The sequence below is a fragment of the Tursiops truncatus genome, chromosome 11 (assembly GCF_011762595.2).
Source record: "Tursiops truncatus isolate mTurTru1 chromosome 11, mTurTru1.mat.Y, whole genome shotgun sequence".
Classification (NCBI taxonomy): Eukaryota; Metazoa; Chordata; class Mammalia; order Artiodactyla; family Delphinidae; genus Tursiops; species Tursiops truncatus.
The window spans coordinates 11,808,310-11,831,616 of record NC_047044.1 but is presented as its reverse complement, the minus strand read 5'-3'; the positions used below and the strand labels follow the sequence as shown (position 1 = coordinate 11,831,616).

Here is a 23,307-nt window from a genome sequence, read left to right as displayed (position 1 = left end):
AAGCACTACTGCCCCTACAGTAGAACCATCACACACACAGGGAAAATGACAGAGAAAATGACGATGACAAATACAAAGAAGAGTTCTGCATTGTAGGTTCCTATAGTTACTAAGTATTCCCCTGTTAATGAAAAAGTAACCAGTAGAAAACCTCTGGAATTCAGCACCCATTTGACAAATATTTATTGAGCATCATTCACTGTTCTAGACACTAGGGATACAGCAATAAACAAACCAGACAAAAATCTCTACAGGTGAGGAAAGTAGTAAAAAAGATATTTTTACAGTATACTAGAAGATGGTAAGGGCTATGGAGAACTTAAAATAAAATGACTAAAAAAAGAGCCAAATGAAAAGGTAACATTTCAGCAGAAATGTGAAGGAGCTGAAGCAGTACACATGAGGGTATCTGGAGAAGGGCATGACAAGCAGAGGAAACAAGTACTGCAAAGTGCCTGGCAAGCTTCAGGAACGGCAAGAAGGCGGCCAGTGTGGCTGGAGAAGACTGAGGACGAACAGGAGGATACAGAAGTCAAAGAGGTACCCAGGAGCCAGCTCAACCAGAGGCTTGTAGGGACTCTGGCTTTTCCTCCGAGTGAAACACATGGGTGGATTTTTGAGCATGATCAGATTTATATTTTTACAGGTCTAAGTCAGATGCTGTGTTCAGAATAAATTATTTGGAGTCAATGGTGGAAGCAGGGAGACCAGGTAGGAGACTATTGCAATAATACAGGTGAGAAAGGATGGGGTACTGAGCGAGGAGAGCAGTAGCAGAGCTAGTAAAAAGGGATTGAATTTAGGTGATTTTTGAAAGGCAGAGCCTAAAGGATTTGTTGATTAATAACACTGCCGTGAGGGAGAAAGAAGAGTCCAGGGTGACTCCAAGTTTTTTCCTGGCCCAAGCAACAGGAAGATGTCATCTGAGAAGGGGAAAACTGTAGGTGTTCCCACAGGCTTGAGACTGGAAGAAGGCAAGTGGAGACCAGTTGGACAAGTTAAGTTTGAGGTAACTATTAGGTATGGAAATATCAAGTAGACAATTGGATGTAAACTTCCTGGGAGGGATCTGGCCTGTAGGTATACATTTCAGAATCATCAGCATACAGACAGTATTTAACCCCCAGTATACCATCGGAGTCCACTGGGCCCAACTTTTCTTTGTTTAACAGTTCTATATTTAAGGATTTACATTTTATGACTTATTCTTTCTCAGAGGTATTTCCCATCCTTGCCCCCCAACCAAAACCCAAAGAAAATGTTACTTTAAAAATAATAACAGGGTTTCCCCGGTGGCGCAGTGGTTGAGAGTCCGCCTGCTGATGCAGGGGACATGGGTTCGTGCCCCAGTCCGGGAAGATCCCACATGCCGCGGAGTGGCTGGGCCTGTGAGCCATGGCCACTGAGCCTGCGTGTCCGGAGCCTGTGCTCCTCAACGGGAGAGGCCACAACAGTGAGAGGCCCGCGTACCGCAAAAATCAAAAAAAAACCAAACACATTCTATCTTGCAATTAACATATGGGTTCCCTGAACGCTTTTATAAATCTAAGGTGCATTATGAGATTTTAGGGATCTTATTTTCCCTATATCTTGAAACATTCTGATTTTTCAATTAGCTTTACTCATTAATTATTCCCAACCATGTTTTAAAAAATGACCAAAGTAATAAAATGACAGACCAATGGCATACTCACTTAGAAGAATGATACAATAGTGAAATAAATCACCACTAACACATCATCCTTCAGTTTTCTTACTGCATTGTGCAAAGCATTGTATCATCTTTCAAGAAGGCTTTAAAGAAAATTAGAGATGCTGTTTTTTTTACCGTTTGTTCAGTTTTCATTGAATACAGTTTTTCACGTCTCGCCCAAAATAACAAAGAAAAACTAACAGAGGAAAATGTTTCACAATTATTAGATGAATCCGAAGATGAATGCAAACACGGATAGCAGCACTCTAAACTCTAATGATGATGGTGAAGTCTGATATATAGAAGTGAAATCTTGAGACTACGATTCTTCAGATGATTACATTCTAATCTAGGATATAAGCTTGACCACAGTCAAGAATCAGTAAGTAAACAATATATTTCTAATAACAAAAAGGAACTATGGTAGTCTCATCCAGTTCAACAGAAAGAATGTCCTCATGCAGTATTTTGCTATGAGAATTGGGATCATCCTGTTTCACTAAAAGGACACGTAACAGTATTCTTTCTTTTCTTAGAACATGACACAATTTACTGGATACAGTTCACACATGGCCAAGTGCTGAAGGTAGATACATATATAAAGGTAACTGGAAGGAAACAGATGGTACAGAAATGAAAAGATCATCTTTTGAACATAATTATGTATTGTCAAAGGATTTCTAAAAAAAATCTTTAAATATTGTGTTTAGACTATGTAAGTGAAGGAAGAAGAACCTGAAGCAGTAATTAGCGAGACCCTATTAGAGACATATTTGGAATCTGAAATCAGAATTTACAAGACGGGTGTGTTCCAGGTTAATGAATGACATAAGCAATTAAATTACATTCAAAGGAGGCTGCTTTTTGAGGTATACGCTTCCCAAACTAGAAATACGGGGAATAAAAATTGGGACAGTACATGTCAGTGAGACATCATATATTTGGAAGATTCACATCTACACAGGTAGAGATCTACAAAAGGAGCAGGAGCAGAACAAATGGTCAAAAACAGTACAAATACTGACACAGAACCTAAAACTCACAGCATAAATATAACTTGTGACAATCTTAGAACAAGTTTGGGATTGGCTTGAGTACTACTCAGCAAAAAACTTGCTTTAGTTGCGCTATTAGGAAGAACAGGGTTGAATTTGAATGTATTTTCACAGATGGAAAAGGAAGAGAAATCGAGAGCACATTATTTAGATTTCAAAAAGAGTAAACGATTCTTTCTGTCCTTAGAAAAACTGTTAATGTTCTTCTCAGCTCAATGCAGTCTCAACTATTAATAGATTCAAAGACCCCTCTTAAAAAAATACCCCAAAAGATCTTGTACTATTAACAAGGCTAAAGAAGGTTTAGATACAATGATAAGAAAGTTAAAATCTGTGCTTGCAAAAGAATGGCTGGAAGATAGCCTATGTCTATTTTCTTCAGTATGATTGATATTAGTACAACAAATGCTTTCATTTGGTTCAATTACAAGATCGCAAATTAATAAGACAATTCCTCATATGGCCAGGAAATGAACTTGCAAGAATAAATACAGAACTAGGAAGAGAACGTTTACCCTCTCAACCACAAGCATGAGTCTCGGAGAATAGGAAGAAAGAGGATACAAAAAGGATAGGAAAACATGAAGTACTGCAAAAAAGATTTAAAAAAAAACCATGAATAGTATTCAAATGTGACTTGTAGTCACTATAGGAGAGATATGTAGTTAGTTGCGTGAATACATTTTTTCTTACTTCTAATAAAGTTGTTTTTCACTATAATTTTTCTTCTTTTTTTTTTACAGATTTGGTGCAGACTTTTAAAATTATTTATTTTAAAATTTTATTTATTTTTTGGCTGCGTTGGGCTTTCGTTGCTGTGCGAGGGCTTTTTCTAGTTGTGGCGAGCGGGGGCTACTCTTCGTTGTGGTGCATGGGCTTCTCACTGCGGTGGCTTCTCTTGTTGCGGCACGTCAGCCCTAGAGCATGCGAGCTTCAGTAGTTATGGCATGTAGGGTCAGTCGTTGTGGTGCACGGGCTCTAGGGTGCACAGGCTTCAGTAGTTGTGGCACACGGGCTCAGTACTTGTGGCTCGTGGGCCCTAGAGCGCAGGCTCAGTAGTTGTGGCACACAGGCTTAGTTGCTCCACGCCATGTGGGCTCTTCCCGGACCAGGGATCGAACCCACGTCCCCTGCATTGGCAGGCGGATTCTTAACCACTGCGTCACCAGGGAAGTCCTTCACTACCATTTCTTATTTCTTAAATTAGTCATAAGAGTTCAACAATCCGCCACTGAACGATACAGACTGAAATCATGTCAGGTCCGGAAACTGATACCCAATTACATTCCACTGGTGTCAAAAAATATTTCGACCCTTAACACTTTCACAGGGAGAATAAATTGTGTACTGGCCACGTACGGAGGTATTGCTTTGATAGTCTTATATTTCAAGTTAAGGTCTAAAAAAACTCCAGCTGTGAAAGCAACATAAACGGATTCTAAACTGTATCTCATCTATTAAGTTCCCAGGCCTGAGGAAGCTAACGTCAACTCATCACGTGATACTCGACTTGTACAATAAATTATTGTACAAATAATTTTTTAAAAAAAAGAGTTAACCAAGATAAAAAGATCAGAGAGCCCACTGGGCCCAGCTGACAAATAGTTTTGGCTATTTGTCCTGGTTAACTGAGAATTAAATCCATGAGACTAGATGAAATCACTAAGTAAAAGAATCAAGAGAAGAGATCCAAAGACTTGACCCAGAGTATGACAACTTTAAAACTGAGAAGAAATCACCAATAAGATAAGAAGAAAACCAGGAGAGTGTGATGTCCTGGAAGTCAAGTACCCAAGAAAGTGCATCACAGAGGAAGGAATGATCAGCCACATTATGTTCTACAGGCAGGTCAGGTAACATGAGGACTGAGACCCAACCACTAGACTCAGCAGCATGGAGGCTACTGGTAATATTGACAAGAGCCATTTCCGTGGCAATAAAAACCTAATTGAGCGAGTTTAAGAGGGAGTGAGAGGAGAAGAACTGGTATGAGCAAACAGAGACAACTCTACTGAGTTTTGCTCTAAGAGAAAAGAAAAGTAGCTGACAGAAAAGTGCGGTTAAGAGTATTATATTTTCAAGTGGATGAAAGAACAGCTTAATGGCATGTTAGCGGAACTAATCTAGTAAACACAGAAAACCTGATGATCCCAGAGAGAGGAAAGAGAATTGCTGGGTCCAGGTCCTAAACAGGCTAGCAGAGATGGGACCTAGTACACAACTGAGGGGCTGGCATTATAAGGAAGGCAACTGCTTAGTGTACAGTAATGGGAGAGAGGGAAAGTTCACTGACACTGATGGTACAAGGTGGGTAAAGTGTGGTGGTGGGAAATTTCCTCCTGATTGCTTCAGCTTTCTCACAAATACTCTAGTAACTAGAAGATTTGCAGACAAAAGCCAAAGAAGGGATGATTTAGCAATGCATATGCATTCTGCAGAGACTGGCCTAAAATGGCATAGTATCAGGGCACCCTTCTCACCTGCCCTCTTTTGGTTTCTGTTACTCTGAAATCTCTTGTAATCTCCAAATGGCGTAACTTCTCCAAAGAGGAGTTGGGAGGACAGGGGACACACAAAGGAGTCACTGGTCCACAGTGATTCTGAAATCTCACTGGGCAAATAAATGTTGGGAGTTCCTTGATTAGGTCTCAAGGCTGTGGTAGGATTCTCTGTGGCTCTTGCCTTTGAATCATCCTTCTTTTTTCAGGACAAGTAGCACGTGTCAGCAGCTGAGTAATTTTCTCAGCTTGCTTCCTGCCAGAACAATTTTGGGGGTTCAACAGCTTCTTTTCAGTTTGAACTGTCTCTTCTCCTTTTCAGCTGTAGCTGCAGTGGGCCTCCTGTGAATCTCACTGAGATTCACTGCATTAGACAAAAGCTATATCCACAAATATCTTCAAGATAAGCCCTTCTCTACCTTCTCTCGTGCTAAAACAGTTGTAAGACCTATTCCTTGATTGAAAGGTCTTCTGTGTGACTCTTAAGGTTTTTCTTAGGTTTTAACAAAAGGTTTTAAGCCACACCCTCAGCTTCATCTTTAGACCAGGATTCTCCAGGCAGTGCCCTTGAACTGACTTTTTTGTTTAACAGTCCTTTCCTCAATTTATTTCTCTCTTCTCATACTTTACTTCAAGCAGTAAGAAGAAAGCAGGGGGCACCGTCAATGTTTTGCTTGGAAATTTACTTAGGGACATCTGCCAGTTCATTAGGCACCTTTTCTGCTTTTCACGCAACTACAATCAATAGTGATGCTACAATTTCTGCCACTATATAACAAGGATCCCCCTTTCCTCCAGTTTCCTTTCCTCTGAGCCTTCATGGAGATCTCCTCAAAGTCCCAAATTTTAGAAACAACATGCCCAAGGTACTCTGATTTTTCACTAACACTCTCCTCAGAGGCCACTACCCAGTTCCAAAGTCACTCCTGCATTATAGATTTCTGTTGTAGAACCACCCCACTTTGGGTACCAAAATCTATAGTTGTCTATTTCTATATAACAAATCATCCTCAGGGGACTTCCCTGGTGGCGCAGTGGTTAAGAATCCGCCTGCCAACGCAGGGGACGTGGGTTCAATCCCTGGTCCGGGAAGATCCCACATGCCACGGAGCAACTAGTCGGTGCACCACAACTACTGAGCCTGCGCTTCAGAGCCCACAAGCCACAACTACTGAGCCCGCGTGCCACAACTACTGAAGCCTGAGCACCTAAAGCCTGTGCTCCACAACAAGAGAAGACACCACAATGAGAAGCCCGTGCACCGCAATGAAGAGTAGCCCCCGCTCGCCGCAACTAGAGAAAGCCTGCACGCAGCAATGAAGACCCAACGCAGCCAAAAATAAATAAATAAATGTATAAATAATAATAAATTTAAATAAAATAATAATAAAATAAATAATATAATAATTATAATAAATAATAATGTAATATATAATATAATAAATAAAATAATAAAAATAATAAATATAAATAATAAATAAATGTATAAATAAATTTATTTTAAAAAGTCATCCTCAAACAACAGCTTAAAACATCACTTATTATCCCACAGTTTACGTGGATCAGGAAGCCAGGCGAGGCTGAGCTGGGTGCCTATGGTTCAGGGTCTCTCACAAGGCTGCCTTGATCAAGGTGTTGGCTAGGGCTGTAGTAATTTCAAGGCTGGACTGGCAAGGATCCACTGCCAAGCTCACTCACCTTGCTCTGGGCCCTCAAACATCATCTCTCTGTCATGTGGGACTCGCCATAGCGCTACTCACAACATGGCAGTTTGCTTCTCACCATGCAAGCGCTTGGGAGAGAGCTGAAGAGGGCAAGCACCCAGGATGACAGCCACAGTCTCCGTATCACCAAATCTTGGCAGTGACATCCCATTATATTTGCCACATTCTATTAGTTCGAAGTAAGTCACTAGGTCCAGCCTATACTCAAAGGCAAGAGACTGCACAAGAGCATGAATACCAAGAGGTAGGAATCACTGGAGACCACCTTAGAGGCTGCCTATCACAGACTAGATGGAAAGCATTACAGCAGGCCAGTTAAGAGTACTGACTCTCGGGCTTCCCTGGTGGCGCAGTGGTTAAGAATCCGCCTGCCAATGCAGGGGACACGGGTTCAAGCCCTGGTCCGGGAAGATCCCACATGTCGTGGAGCAACTAAGCCCGTGTGCCACAACTACTGAGCCTGTGCTCTAGAGCCCATGAGCCGCAACTGCTGAGCCCGCATGCCACAACTCCTGAAGCTCGTGCGCCTAGAACCTGTGCTCCGCAACAAGAGAAGCCTGCGCACCTCAACGAAGAGTAGCCCCCGCTCGCTACAACTAGAGAAAGCCCGCGTGCAGCAATGAAGACCCAATGCAGCCAAAAATAAATAAATAAATTATTTTTTTTAAAAAAAAGAGTACTGACTCTGAAGCAAAACTACTGGGTTTGACTCTTGCTTCTGTATCACAATATGAAAAACGAATCATAAAATAAGACAATAGTTGTGAAAGGACCTGACCTCATACACAGGAAGCACTTGGGAATTCCTGTCCCCTTTTCTCTTCCAATCCTAATTGTCTTTAACCATCTTGAGAATTTCCCAGGCATTAGATGTAATCTGTAAGCACCCACTACCAGAGCAGCATGGTATTGAACAACATGAAAAAATATTATTTTGACTTTCAATGAGTCCAAGAAATGTATCTTTAATAAACTTAATAAAATCAAACAAAAGGATAAAAAGAAAGATCCGGAATCAATGAAACAGAACAGACGGGAATATACACACAACAGCAACTGTCTCCCCCACCCCACCCCAATCCTGGCATCTGCTTTTAAATTGTAATGTCAATCTTGGCAAAAAAATACCGTATCACTTTTTATCTAATTAGCAACTAAAAGTACAATAAAGAGAATAAATAAATCATTAAGAATGATTTAGATGCTTTTATTTAGATGTCAGTTTATCTGAGGAATACGGCATTCAACAAGAACACTGGGGAGTAATATCATCCCCATTTTACAGATGAGACACAAGAGCATAAAGATGATGGGACTTGTTTTAATAACACAGCAGGTTAACAACTGACCAAGAATAGAACTGCAACCAGCATACGATATCATACACGATGAAGCTATAATCAGTTCTTTTTGATTTTCATGGATATGGCGATCGGGCTAAAACGGCCAGTGATTAAGCATTCATCTCACACTCAGGAAAAATAACTGACAGTTATTTTAAAGAATGAAAGGCAGGCTTTCATTATTTAACCTCTAAATTAATGGTCTGAATTCAAATAAGCAAATAAAACACCATGTGAGTTAATATACAAATAAGGTAGCACAGAACCTACAGATATGAATTAAGTGGAATCAAAACCCAATATTTTAGGCTACACAGATAGTTCATTATACTAAGAATATCTAATTAACCTTTTAACTAATATTTGTGGAGTGTGTTCTATGCTGGCCTTATATGACAGGTACTACATGTTACCTCATTTAATAATAGCGAAGGATGCTGAGAAAGCGCTTGTGAAGAGGAGCAGCAAGCTCACCTCCAGAGGAGGAACAAGAACGCTGCGCTGCAACCTGCTCACGAGTTTTTAAAGCATATTTAAACATATTTCCAGAACCAAGATGGGGAAAAGGGAGCTAGCGAAGGAAGACTACAACTCCTAAAGTGTACTTTATTCATTGCAAAAAGAAATGAAAGAAAATGTGTTTTGGGAGTTACAGGCTTCGCTTCCCTATCCCCCCCATCCCCAAGCCAGTATGTGTGCTTTACCACATTGATTTTCTACCCCTTCAAGTATACAATTAAAATCTTAAAAAATGAATGTTTGCTTAAATGGTTCCAACTTTATTCCCTAATTTATAAATTTTACAACAACAAAATTCCATATTCTGGTTTGAAAAATGACAAGATACTTGTTTAAGAGTAAATGCCACATTAAAACGAACAATATTAAAACATACATATTAAGACAGGCAACTTTCTTATACAACTGGAAGAGCTTACCTCTCAGCATTCATGTATCCGGCCGTCATCTCTACCTAAAAATGTTATTCTCACTTCCAAACCCTGATCCCAAGGCCTTCTGCCTCATACCTGTGCAACCCTATAGTTGTTACCCAACAACTACCCATTAGTAATCGATCTCCCTGCTTCTAGTCCCTCCCGAAACTATTCTATCCACAGAACCTAAAACCAAAGCGCTATTTTGAGAAGGGTAAATATTGCTGTACTGAAAAATTTAAGAATTTCTTATTTTCTGTAGAATAGTGATCCAGTATTCAAGATCCTCCAGGTTATCCATCAAACCATTTCTTTCTGCCATTCCTGTCTCTTCCAGTAATACTGGTCCCTTCACTATCCTCCAAACTTTCTTTCCTCCCTTCTTTTCGCTACACAAATGTCCAATCAGTGCCTACTCTATGCCAGGCACCTTTCTAGGCGCATAGAATACGCCAGTGCCTTCATGGAGTTTACATTCTGGTTGAAGGAGAAAGGCAATAAGCAAACATACACAGCAAGTCAGATGGTGGCAGGTACTAAGGAGAAAAATAAAGATGGGAAATGTTGAATAAAGGGGTACGGAATTACTGTTTATACAGGGTGCTCCTGATAATGTGACAACTGAGTAGAGATTTCACATAAACAAGGAAGTCAAGCAGATATCTCCAGAAAGAGCAAGGAGGTGGGCAAAAGCTAAGGCCCTGAGGCAAGGGTGTGTTTGAAATGTTCAAAGAATGGGCAGGAGGACAGAAGAACAGGAGGTCAAAGACAGCCAGGGGAGCAAGTCATTTAGGGCCTTACAGGCCAGTGCAGGGCCTTTGACTTTTATGCTGAGTGAGATATGAAGCCACTGGAGAGTTTTGGCCAGAGGAGCAATGTAATGTGACATTTGAAAGGATCACTCTGGTTGCTGTGTTGAGAACAGACTTCAAAGAAGGGATTGGAGAAGAAGAGAAGCAGGGAGGCTAGTTAGAAAATTATTATAATAATACAGGCAAGAGATAGCGGTGGCGTGGCCAGGATGAAAGCAATGGGACTCAGGAGTAGTTGTTAAGGTTTCATGGTCATTCTTGACACTGTATCTCTGTTTCTGCCAGTTCTCCATCTGACTTGTATCTATTTAGTTCTCCCAGAATCTAGCTTAAATTACATCTCCTTCAAGAAACCTTTCCCAACCAATCTCATCCTCAGTGATTACCCACTTTTCCCAGCTCCTGTCGACAACTGCCCATACCACCTACCGACTGGCATGTCGTCTTTGCTACAAGGTACAGTTATTTATCTATTTAACTTCTATGTCCCTATTTTGCCCCATTATCCTTGAGAAAGAAAATACTTTATAACTCTTGGTATCCTCATTTTGCTGCATAAAACATATTCGATAAATGTTCACTAATAATCAAATGGCATCACCTAGAAATTACTATCCCTCAAAAGAAATGATCATACACTCACTTTCTCCTGTAACTGCCCAAATCAAAGAGAGGCCTGCTATCACCCAGGCCACATATCATCCGGGGCTACAGTCTGCTTACTTAGCACAACTAGTTTCTCTGGACCAATGGTTTTCAAAGGGTAGTCTCTGGCCCAGTAGCATCAGCATCCCCTGGGAATGTATTAGAAATGTAAACTCCCAGGTACGCTCAGATCTAAGGAATCTAAAACTCTGGAGGTGGGCCCCAGCAGTCTGTGCATTCTGATGCACCATAGAGTTTGAGAATTATTACTCTGGCTTACAAGTTTAAGTAATTACCCTGCTTTTACAAGAGATTTCTGGAACGATTCCATCCTGGCTTACATCCTCATTCACCTCCACCATCATCAGAAGTCCAAGGCTTCTGGATGGCTCACCCTGTACAGCTCTGCACAGCTGCTCTTCTGGTCCCGCCTCTGGCTCTCCCTCGCCCTCCTAAGCCCTCGCGGTCATGAGTTACCCTCAGTAACCTCTTCTATATACTCACTCTCTTCTCTGCGATGTTCCCTTCACCTTTTTTGCTCTAAAGGAAACCTGACCGCTGCTGAGAACACTGCTGCTGCTTCAGTAGGAGCTTTCCTCCTTCCATTACACACCTCAGGCAGTGGCAAGCATCCTCCCTACTCCGTACTACCATCTCGTGTTGAACCTCACAGGTATCCTCTTGCTTTCCAAGACTACTTCTACCCTCCGTCCCAACTGCAGATCCTTTGAAACAGGTGTCGTCTGCCTACCTCCTCAAGTCTTAGCACAGCGCTCCCTGTCTTCATCTCCTTTATTAGTTTTGTCATTTTTGACGATCTCAACATCCACGCAGATGATTCATTAACTACTCTGGCCTCCTAGTTGCTGGTACTGTTCTAATGTGTTTAAGTGCCAACTATATTTTTTCACTGAAGCCACTGACCTAGAACTGTATCCCAGCACCGTCATCACCAATAACCACACCTTCTCCAAAATCTCAAGCGTCTCAAGCATTCTCCTCTCACACCATCAGGTTTGCCTGCTCTAGGAGTTTTCCCACGCTAGCATTTCTCCAGCCTCCTTCAGATCTCTACTCTACAGGTTGACCCTACTGCTTTTTGACCACCCTACTCCTCTCCTCCTCATGTTCTTAATTCCCTCCTAAGCCAGTTTAGATTCTAGGGTCCAACACTATACGTAATCCTTTTCGAAAAGTCTTAGTTCCTTTGCCCCCTTTTCCCTTAGTCTAACTTACCTAGTAAAATCTCAATTCCTGGTTAAATCCAACTCTTGCATCTAAACAACAGAAGATTGCTGGATAAAAATCACACAACTGACTTACCACCACTCACTCAAGTTTATGACCACAGATTTTAAGCATCCTACACCTCTCCAGTAAGTACACTTCCCATTTTTTTGAGATGACTACTATTTCACCCCTTGTCCTCTCTCCTCAAATCTGCGACACTTCTTCTCCACTCCCTGCACTAACACTTTCAGCTACGTTTATCTTACATGTTATAAAGAAAGCAGACACGCGCAGAGAACTCCCTCTTCTGCCTGAAACCAATGCCACCAGCCTATCTGGCTCTAAACCCACACACTCCGCCCTCCTTCCTATTAAAAAGAAAACTGCTTCTGGCCAATCCCTCTCTGTATGCTGGATATAGCAGACTTTGCTTCTGCAATTAGCCTCTTTCTTTTCAGCACCCTCAATTCTTCCCCTACTGGATCTTTCCTAGTGACAAAAGACATGTCTTGATATCACCTATCTTTTAAAAATTGTCTCTTGAATACACATGCCCATTTAGTAACTGCCCCAATTCTTTGCTCCACCCCACAACTACACAATATTTCACTGTCTCAACATCTTCACCTACCAATTAACAACTCAACCCATTCCAATTGGCTTTTTCATCCCCATCATTCCAACTCAAACAGCTCTTACTGAGTTCACCAATGACTAACATCCTACCAAGGCCAATGACCAATTATTTGGTCTTAAGTAATCCAAACCCAACAACTTCTTCCCCAGAGTCTGTGATATCAGATACTTGCCTTGTTTCCCTCCTACCTTACCCAATTCCAGTATCCTTTAGACCTCTAGTGAGAAGCCTCGGGGCTTCTACCTCAGGCTTATTCTCCAGTTACATTTTCTCCCAAGGCTTTAAATATGCACTGATGAATCTCGACCTTATACCTTCAACTCACATCTCTCTTCTGTGCTCCAGGCTCATATCAAATTGCCACTGAACTTCTCCACTTGGATATCTATTAGACGTTTCAGACTAAACAAGTCCAAACCATAAATATTGTTTTTTCCTGTGTACTCTCTGTCCTGTTGCAAGGAAATGCCCCCTCCATCCTAATTCCTCAAACCAAAAGTTGAATAAGCCAGATTTCTCTTTCATCTCACCACACACACAAGCCATCTTTAATCTTATCAAATTGCTCTCCAGAGTCTAAGCCATCGCCTCTTGTTTCTTGACCTCCCTTATCACTTTTCGTAGAGCAAGTCAACTCTCCTGCTGAAAATCTCCCAATACCTCCCCATTTTTAACCAGAACAAAATTCAAAATCTCTACCATGGGACATGATCTGACCCTCACCTACCTCTCCAGTCTTATCTTCCTACGTTCTTTTTGTTCTCTACACTCCAACCACACTACCCCCTTTCTGTCCTTTGAATGCCCCAAACTCATTCCTATCTGAGGACTCTGTATTTGCTACTCCTTCTACAATGCTTTCCTCCCGTAGTTTGACAAGATGGTGTTTCTTATCATTTAGGCCTTTTCCACCCTAGCTAAAGCATTCGCGGTCATATTACCTTTTCTCTATAGCACTTATTAGTTTCTGAATTTATCTTGTTTGCTTACATGTTTACAACCTTCTTTTTCCAGTTACAGAATACAAACTCTATGGAAAAGAACTTTGTCTTGTTCGTGCTCTTTCCTCACCTCTTAGAAAGTGATCAGCACACGGTAGTCATCAATAAATGTGTTAACTTTTGAGTCTCATTAATATAATCATTTATTTAGCCCCTTACAGTTTCCTGAGCTTTAAAAATATGCATAAGGGACTTCGCTGGTGGTGCAGTGGTTAAGAATCCGCCTGCCAATGCAGGGGTCACAGGTTTGAGTCTTGGTCTGGGGAGATCCCACATGCTGCAGAGCAACTAAGCCCGTGTGCCACAACTACTGAGCCTGCGCTCTAGAGCCTGTGAGCCACAACTACTGAGCCCGTGTGCCACAACTACTGAAGCCCACACGCCTAGAGCCTATGCTCAGCAACAAGAGAAGCCACCGCAATGAGAAGCCTGCGCAGCACAACGAAGAGTAGCCCCCGCTCGCCACAACTAGAGAGCGAGCAGCAACGAAGACCCAACGCAGCCAAAAATAAATAAATTTTTTAAAATAAATAAATTTATAAAAATATGCATCAAACCAATTTCACTCAAAGTATAAATATAAATTCTGCAATAATAATAGAAGCCTCTTGTTATCTTTCTATATACAAATTTGATCACACCTGATCCTGCTTAAAATCAACAGCTCCTTGTTGGAATAAACAAACATCTTTATTCAGATAATCTAGGCTCTAAAATTTTTAATTTTCATCCATCACTATTCCACTCACCCAACACATACAAGCCACATGGAATTATATATGGTTCACAACATATATACTATCTCACCAATCTATCCCTTTTTGGGAAAGCAATGACCCTTTCCATGCGTCACCCACTCAGCCTGTCTATCTCCTCCTCTGTAAAGACTCCTTTGAACTCCTAGATGCTGTAAGCTCTTCTGTCCTCTATCTGCTTTGCCTCCTGTTAAATAGGCGCATTCTCCGTACTCCTAAAGCTAATCCCATCTTCTCAAAGCATAAGAGCAATCCTTTCTCTTCTCTCAAATACTCCACTTCTCCTTCTCAAATGAATTTGCTCGGCTAGCTTTTAAACATGACCAAGTCTCTTTTATTTAAAATAAAACAAATAAACCTTTCTATGCCACACATACTCTTCTAGCTACCCTCTACATCCCTTCAGAGTCAGTCAAACTTTTCCAACAACTGTCTACACTCACTATTTCTATCTCCATTTCCTTCTCCCATCCCCCCTCCGCCCCCAAACTCCTGAACTGACTCCATTCCCAGGATTCTGCCTTCATTAGTCCGTCAAAACAACGCTTGCAAAGGTCATCAATGACCTCCACGTTGCTAAATCCATGGAGATATTTCAGTTCTCTCTTCCTGCCACTCTTTTATCTTAGTTTCCTAATGTCCTGGTTTTCCTTCTGAAGAACAAGCTCTCTGGAATCTTGTTCCCTGCCTTCTTTGCAGGTTCATCTCCTCTACCAGGCAGGTATCAACTTCTCTCCTTGTTCTACATTTTCTCCCTAGGCCAGTCTCATCTTAAGCCACTGAGTTTCAACATCATCAAATGTGCCCACAGCTTCAATTATTATTGTATGCAGGTTTCTCACAAATTTATAGTTTAATCCTCTATCTTTCCTTGTATTTCCAGACCTAGGTAGTCAACTATCTAAGCGGTATTTCCCCTTGAACATCTCAAAGTTACCTAAAAGTACTAAATCCAAAATCAAACTCATGATATCCTTCCTCTTCCCGCCTACAAAAACACTTGGACCTCTTCCAAACCATAACACCATGCTGCCGACTGTACCTTCAGCATCTCTCTCAGGCAGTTCTGCTTCCTCGGCACGTGCTATCACTACCATTCTCTGTCCCTTGGACTATTACTCAGCCACCACTTAACTTCTCTCTGTACTCTTACTCCTCTCTAATCTGTGTAGATATCTTTTTTTAAAAACAAATCTAATTATAAACTCCACTTCAGCCTTCTCCCAATCCTACTTAAAGTCTTTAAATGGCTTTTCACTGCCAAGTATCTGGCCTCCAATGTTAGCTGAACTGAACTATGTCTACATTTTGTGATAACTCAATTTACTATTAAGTCTAGTTCTCTAAATGCATAAACCAATTAGGATGACAAAATAGGGATTAAAAAGTGAGCATTAAAAAAAAAAGTGAGCATGTAGCCTGACTACAACCTGAATAACAATAACAACCTTAATAGCTGCTGTTATTATTATCATTATGTTACATCTGCTTAGCACAAAATAGCTTCCAAAAGTAGATTATTTCGATACTCTGTTAGGTATTAGTAGTCCATTTTAAAGATTAGAAAACCAATGCTGGAAAGGTTATACACTGACAAATGGCACCACTGAGACCCAAAACTGTTGTCTTTTGACTCACAGTCCATGATTTCCATGTTTCGTGATAAAGCCATCACTTACTGACTACTTCGTTTCTAAAATGGCTGATACACATTTTTCTAAGATTACTCCATTAATGCTCTCAAGAACTATCACATCCTTTTCACAACCTGGAAAATCAAGGTACATACAATTAAGTAATGTCTCAAGTAATTAACGGATATGGATACAGAATTCAGGTTACCTTATTTTCATTTCTCTACTCCAGCCTGTATCAGGCTGAATGGTAGCAGTGATAAACCAGACACTACTGAACAAATAAAAGAAGATGTTAAGTGTGATGTAGGAAGCTCTGAAGGCCAGACAGACCAGACCAAATCCTACCTCTGCCAATTCTAAATTGTGTGACTTTAGCAAGTTACTGAAGTTTCTACTTTCTCCTCTGTAAAATGAAGATAACAGCTAATTCTCACATGTGTTGAGGACTGAAGTGTATGTCTAACATATATGTTATCACTCAATAAACAATTTAAAAGAAACAAAATAAAAAATATCAGCTTCTCCCAAAAGAAGATAGTGTAAAAAAAATAAATATTATACTCCAATAAAGATGTTAAAAAATAATAATAAATAAATAAATAAGAGCCATAGAGTTTAAAAAAATATGGAATTGAGTTTCCAGCCCTGCCATTTACTAATTATCATATACTCTTTCTTGGTCTCTTTCCTAACTTGTACAATACAGATAATGATTCCGGGCCCTTAGCACTGCTGTGAGGATGAAATAAGATGACATATAAAAGCACTTTCTTAACCGGATAGCATCATGCAAAAATCATTATTATCTGTGTACATACACTGACTGCCACTGTGTTATAAACTCTTTAAGGGCATGAGGCTCTTTAATCATCTTTGTATTTGTAACAGCTAGTAGCATAGACCTCTGTCCACTATAAGCATTCGTTAAATGTTGGCTGAACTGATTTACTGAGAAGACAGGACTGAAATATGACAAAACAACAGTTCAAAGTGAAATACAGAAGTTCATCCATATAGAATATGAGTAAGAGAGAGCCTGAGACCAGTCTAGCTAAGATCAACTCAGACGGGGAGAACACATCTTGACTTCTGGGAATTTAAATAAGTGGTCTATAATTTGGTTTCCTGGACATAAACTGTATAATTATCAAACAAGTAAGTTCCCTCAGTACAGGAATCGTATGTCTCCCTCTGTCTTCCCTGCCTCTGCCCCCCACTCTCTCTCTCTGCCGCCCTCCCTGTTTTGGACAATGAAGAGGAGATGGGGAGAATAAAGGGCATAGCAAGTGCTTAGTAGTATTGCACCCCTCCAAAAAAAAAAGTTTAGAAAAAATAATGGGGATGTTCTCCACCAGGAGGCAACTTTAATGAGCGTTCTCTAGTCGCAAGTACTTAAAATACTGATTAACGGGAGACATTTCACGTAAAACTAGTTTGTATTTATCAAAGTTCTCCCTGCATGAATTCAAAGGCATCCTTCACATGCTAGAGAAAATGCTCTGGGGTAGTGAGTGGTCTGCTGAACGTTCAAACCAAAAACCTGGCTCGCACTGGCTATTTACCGAGCACCTACTATGTGCCATACATCATGTTAAGCATGTTTCATAGATTATCTCAAATGTTTACAACAATCCTGGGTAACAGGCATTATTTTCCCTATGTGATGAATGAAGAAACTGAGGTTCAGAGAGGTTAAGTGACTTGTTCATGGCCAAACAACTGGAAGTAAGAGGTGGGATTTAGACCTAGTAAAGTCTCTAAAACCCGTATTCTTTGCACCGTATCATGCTGCCCCCAATGCTAGCAGTTTCACTATAAAGGAGGGTGACTCAACAGGGAAGTGGGGAGGAGATCTGACAAAAAAGGCATGTATACAGCACAAGACGGCATTCTATCTCAGAGCTCTAGACGCACAGAAGCCAATTAATGAGCCACATCCAACTACACAACCCAAATACCTGGATGAGCTGTAACTTCCACTTTTCAGCTCTGCAGGTTCTGAGAATGTCCACACTGCTCAGAGGTATTGACAACTAATTACAGTTCAGCAGTTTTTCTAGAATGCTTAGAACAGTACCTTTAAGTCACTGCTGGTACCAAACCAAGCAGGCAATGGAGGCGATATATGCTTCACAGCTCTCATGCTTTCCAGACACTAACCTTTCCTGCACAACTGGGTGCCTTCCTGGCACACAGCTACACAAAATTCACTTCCCAGAACTTTAGAGTTAGAATAGATATCTTACAGCTGCGGAAACTGCGGTCAGAAGACTCAAATGACTGTCCAGTGTCACCTGGCTGGGTACTGGCCTCGATAAAGTTCTGACCTCCTATTCCTCGCCCAGTAAGTTTTCTCCACAGTAGCCCCTCAGTGCCTCCCCCTTAATGCTTGACTACTTTGATTTCCTTCTCTAAGGAAATGACCTCGATGTCATGTAGCTATGGCTCCTTCTGGACATTTTCACTGAATCCAGCAAATGTTTGAGGCCCTGGGCCCGAGGATGCAGATCATGACGAGATAGAGCCGACACGTTTTTTCCCTCTACACAGTGCTGCCCCATCGTTCAGGTGTCACGGCACACATAGAAAATGGTAGTATTTTTATGGCACAAAGTGGCAAACTAGAGTACACAGGGACCAGGTGACCTGGGGAATCCTGGGCCCCTCCTGGCTGCTCCCAGGGTTGAGGGGAACAGTTATCTTGGCGTACATGTGTCTCAACCCAGCATGTGGTACTCTGGCTGGAAAGCTCTGTTCTGGGGCTACAAGCCAAGGGGATTGAGACAAATTTACAAATAACTGTAATATAAGCACAAAGGAAATAACTGAGGAGACTGTCACTGTCTGCTCTCACCGAACATAAATGAGTGGAAATGAGACTAATTCAACTTGCTTCCTTTTATAACTTCTCTTCCAAACAAATCAAAAGACAGAATAACCCATCCTCTGGTTAACAGGTAGTTCATCAGTCCCACCAATGAGCCTGCAAAGACCCTAGACACAGATGCCTCATTCAGAGATGGAAACTACTTAAAGGACGTAAGTGTGTCAGAAAAGTTCTTTGACTTCTTCCAAATACTACAAAAATAAATCAACAGAGGGGAGAAAATCAGATTTCAAGGTCATATTCAGATATGAAAGGGGAAGCAGGAAAAGCAGCCCCTACACACACACAAGCTCCATTTCCATAAACCTAGTTAAAATTCTGCCATCTGATATTTATAAATCTAGTCCACCTGAGCCAAGTAGGTTTCTGCGATTCCAGACATCTAGGCTGAAGGGCAAAGGGCAAAGTGAAACCTTCAAAAGCTGGCTAGCAGCCAAGGGCATCACATCTAGGAGGCTCCCTTAGCAACACACAACAACTGTCTTCTCAAGAGAAGACACTGCCACCTTTGCAAAGGACTACAGATGTTGTTTTCACAACTAACTGCAGGGGTTTTCTCCCCCCCTGTATTATTTTCCCCCTCATTCTCCTAAAAGTTACCACATTTCATAATTTAAACGTCTCTCTAGTCCCAGTATGTTTCCTTCCATCCCAAATTACAACACCAGAGTTAACAATAAATTAAAATAATGTACGGTACTAAGTTCCTGGCAAATATAAGATGCTTTATAATGCTTGGTTATAATTACCATTCTAGCTGCTTTATAATGGTTGGTTATAATTACCATTCTAGCTGCTACAGACGTGGTTCCGAACCATGGGCAAGTCACTATTTGTGACTTAATTACTTCCCTCATAAAATTTTAATAACAACAGCGACCTACTTCACAAGACTATTGTGAAGGACAACAAAAATTATTAGATAAAAACTTTCAAAGGCTAATTCCTAATTAAGAATCATACCACCTACTGGCTCTCAATATCTAAAGAGACGCTTTGCTATCAAGGTCAGTGTCCCCCAAACAAAACACAGCCAGGCCCTGACCCACCAGGAAGACTGCAGCTCCTGGGATGACCAGCTCACTTCACCTGCCCCATGTGCCTTCTCCAAACCTCCCAAGCCCGGGGGATGGCACTGCACTGGGAGCTCAGACCTTGCGCCTAAGTCTAACAAGGTAAACAACATTCTATAAAAAAAAAAACAAAACAAAAACACAACCCAATGTCACAGTCGCGGCCAGGCTTTAAAACCCTCACACCTGTGAGGAGAAGGGGCTGTGGCAGCCCGTGCTCCGTGGGGAAGGCCATTTGTGCAGGAGCAGAATCTCGCAGCTTTCCACTCCTTATATGTGCAAGTGCAAGCCCTCACCCGCAGCACTCTGTACTCACCCAGAGGTACATCATGTCAGACCGGGCTGCTCAAACTCAGCGGTCAGTTGATCCTGGACTGCAAAAAGGCCCTTCAGTGGACTGTAGGAAAGGAGGTGCCAGAATGGGGGGCCGAAGTTTGGGGTGGGGAGAACCCCCCCAAATCACTTGAGTTTAAAAATCTAAAACCGACCCGTCTCCTCCCCCCTCCTCCCTCCTCTCCAGCTGACTGTTCTGTTGTTCTCTCTCCTCCCTCTCACCCTCCCTCTCTCTCTCTGGGAGTTCCCAGCCCCGTGTGTCTGAACCCGAGTGTACAGCACACTCGCTCTGTATTTGCCTTCAGGGAATCTCTCTCTGTCATTCTACTTCTAGAAACACAATCATCACTCACAGAGATTATTGCAAAAGGCAGGGATGGGCGGGGTTAGTAATAAACCACCGGCACCAGCTTCTAGTAGCTAGACCTCAACTAGTGTAAGAAGGGTTCTTTAAATATGAGTGAAGCAATCAAAAAAACTCTGCCCTCCAAGATCAAGGGGAGTGAGCCAAGACTCCCCTCTGCCCCAGTTCTTCTGGAGCCCCTTGCAGAAACCAAGCGTGAACAGAGAACCTGCTTGGCACCTACATTCCCTCCCTGCCAGGTCAGCCTTATGCCACTATTCTATAATTCACTAACATTCTACCAATCATAATTCTGAATCTTAGAAGATTTTAAAACATAGGAAAAATTATATATAAGCTTGAATAGGTTTTCATCTTTTGTATTACTACCACCCTAGTTCAAATCAATAGAGCCTCCCCTCTAAAGAGAGGAAAAAACAAGGGGTTTTGAATCAAGTGGATTTTGAGCCCTACCACGTTGTAGATTCTTTACTAGGCACGGGTATGGGGCAGTGTATGAAGCCTGGGTTTGAAATCTGGGTCTATAATTACTATCACCGTGGCCTGGGGAAAGTTATTTAATCTGTCTAGGCCTCTGTTTCCTCAAGCAAAAACTGGGTATAACACTCCTTTCGGAGTTGCTGCAATTAGATCGAATGATATCACTATGTAAACTATCTGCCATGTCCCTGGTGACCATGATTTCTAATTTAGTTCAGTTCAAACATTTACTAAGTTCCTCCTATATGCCAGGCATATTTTTGTCCATTATGTTCAATGGTGAACAACAAGAATTATCTAATCATCTGTCCTAGTGTTTTTTTTTGCAGTACGTGCACCTCTCACTGTTGTGGCCTCTCCCGTTGCGGAGCACAGGCTCCGGACGCGCAGGCTCAGCGGCCATGGCTCACGGGCCCAGCCGCTCCGCGGCACGTGGGATCCTCCCGGACCGGGGCACGAACCCGTGTCCCCTGCATCAGCAGGCGGACTCTCAACCACTGCGCCACCAGGGAAGCCCCTGTCCTAGTGGTTTTTATTCAGAAAATAACTGACTTCTCCTCCATATGCCAATCCCCATGCTCTTTCCTTACTTCCCTACCCATTTTTCCATGTTCAAATCCACAACCCACCCCAGCTGTAAGTGCTCTCCCCTCCTCTGTAGGCCTGGTGTCTGTAATGGGGCATTCACCACTCCTGCCAGTTACTGTTACAGGCACTTACCATTACCTACCAATCTTACCCCATTTATTCACATTTTTTCAGGGCAGGGTTCATCTCTTTTGAGCCATGGAGTCTTTTGCACAGTACCTAGCACACAGTAGGTGCACAATACATTCTCAGAGGATTGTGCGTTTTGAGGAATATTTTATTCCTTTAACTTGTTAAAGGAAAAACAAAATAAAAACAAAAACAAGAGGCCTTCCACCTTCCAGCTGCCTCAGGGTTCTGTTCCCCTCAGACATGTTGAAACAGCTCTCTCCTGCTCATAAAATATCCAAGTAAGGTCTGCCAGTCTCACATTCAAGGCAGGCCTGACGCAGGTACGAGGTACCTTCCCTCTCCCTACCTGACACTTGCAGCTGTAGAGAGGGCTCTGTCTCCTGCTACGGTGGGGTGTGTTTTTCTCTCAGAGTAGAAGGGAAGTCACTTTTCCTTTTCTTCCACACTAAATACGTGCCTTCCGCGAGAGAGCTTCGACCTCTGCCCTCCTCCCACCTCAAACCCCCACTTGTTTACGCTCGGAGAGGTGGGGCAAGTATTCTTCTCAGCCTCACCCAAACCTTTTCTTTTTCTTTATGCAGAACTTCTTTGCTTCGTCTGAAGTCAGGATTACCTCAGTTCCAGTACAAAAGAGGAGTAAGAACTTCCATGTCTAAAACGGAGACAGCCTTTTTTCTAAAATGGGAAAACAAATCTCGGCTTTCTATAAACTGTTACTTCGCGTCTGTTATATAATCAATTTTTATATGTAACTTTCCCCTCTAGTCTCATAGCCCACGCCCTAAATCTTAAGTCACCAGGCTTTCCTATACTCCATTCTAAACAACCGTATTAAAATCACACTGTGAAGAGATTACAGTCCTTTCAAACTCTTTGAAGACACAAAATTGTATGGTGCCATGGGCCCGTGGGCCCGGTTTTGATCCCTGGTCGGGGGACTAAGATCCCACAAGCTGTGTGGCGTGGCCAAGGAAGGAGGGGGGGAAGGAGACACAAAATTGTTAATACTCATTCATAATTTTATTTTATTTTATTTTTGCGGTACGCGGGCCTCTCCCTGTTGTGGCCTCTCCCGTTGCGGAGCACAGGCTCCAGACACGCAGGCTCAGCGGCCATGGCTCACGGGCCCAGCCGCTCCGCGGCATGTGGGATCTTCCCGGACCAGGGCACGAACCCGTGTCCCCTGCATCGGCAGGAGGACTCTCAACCACTGCGCCACCAGGGAAGCCCAATACTCATTCATTCTTAACCAAGTACCAAAAAAAAAAAACCGCAATAAAATTTCATATATTGTCACTTTATGGTGTTATCTTTTAATCAAATTTAGGATGGGATAATGATACCACTGTTCTCCTGGAGCAAAGCAGGAGAAAAACACGTACAGAAACGAGATCCTTAAAATGAAATTTAAAAAGTTTAAATATGTCACAAAAACTCTGAAAACTACCTCCAAAACTCCCATGAGTGGAATCTTTGTAAACTTCT

At 42.0% G+C, this 23,307-nt stretch overlaps 1 protein-coding gene and 1 pseudogene across 17 annotated transcripts in view; one reads left to right on the top strand and one right to left on the bottom strand.

Annotated features, from left to right (window-relative positions):
- RBFOX2 (RNA binding fox-1 homolog 2) overlaps positions 1-23,307 on the bottom strand; it is a 262,366-nt gene that overhangs the window by 126,855 nt on the left and 112,204 nt on the right. Inside the window, exon 1 of one of the 17 annotated variants that reach the window (XM_019952419.3) lies at positions 20,242-20,394. The exons of the other annotated variants lie outside the window; for them this stretch is intronic. Coding sequence (XP_019807978.1) covers positions 20,242-20,256 — 15 coding nt within the window. The 5' untranslated portion in view covers positions 20,257-20,394. Of the gene's footprint in view, positions 1-20,241; positions 20,395-23,307 lie in introns of those variants that run through there. 17 annotated transcript variants of the gene reach the window in all.
- LOC117314171 (ATP synthase F(0) complex subunit k, mitochondrial pseudogene) lies at positions 4,002-4,179 on the top strand (annotated as a pseudogene).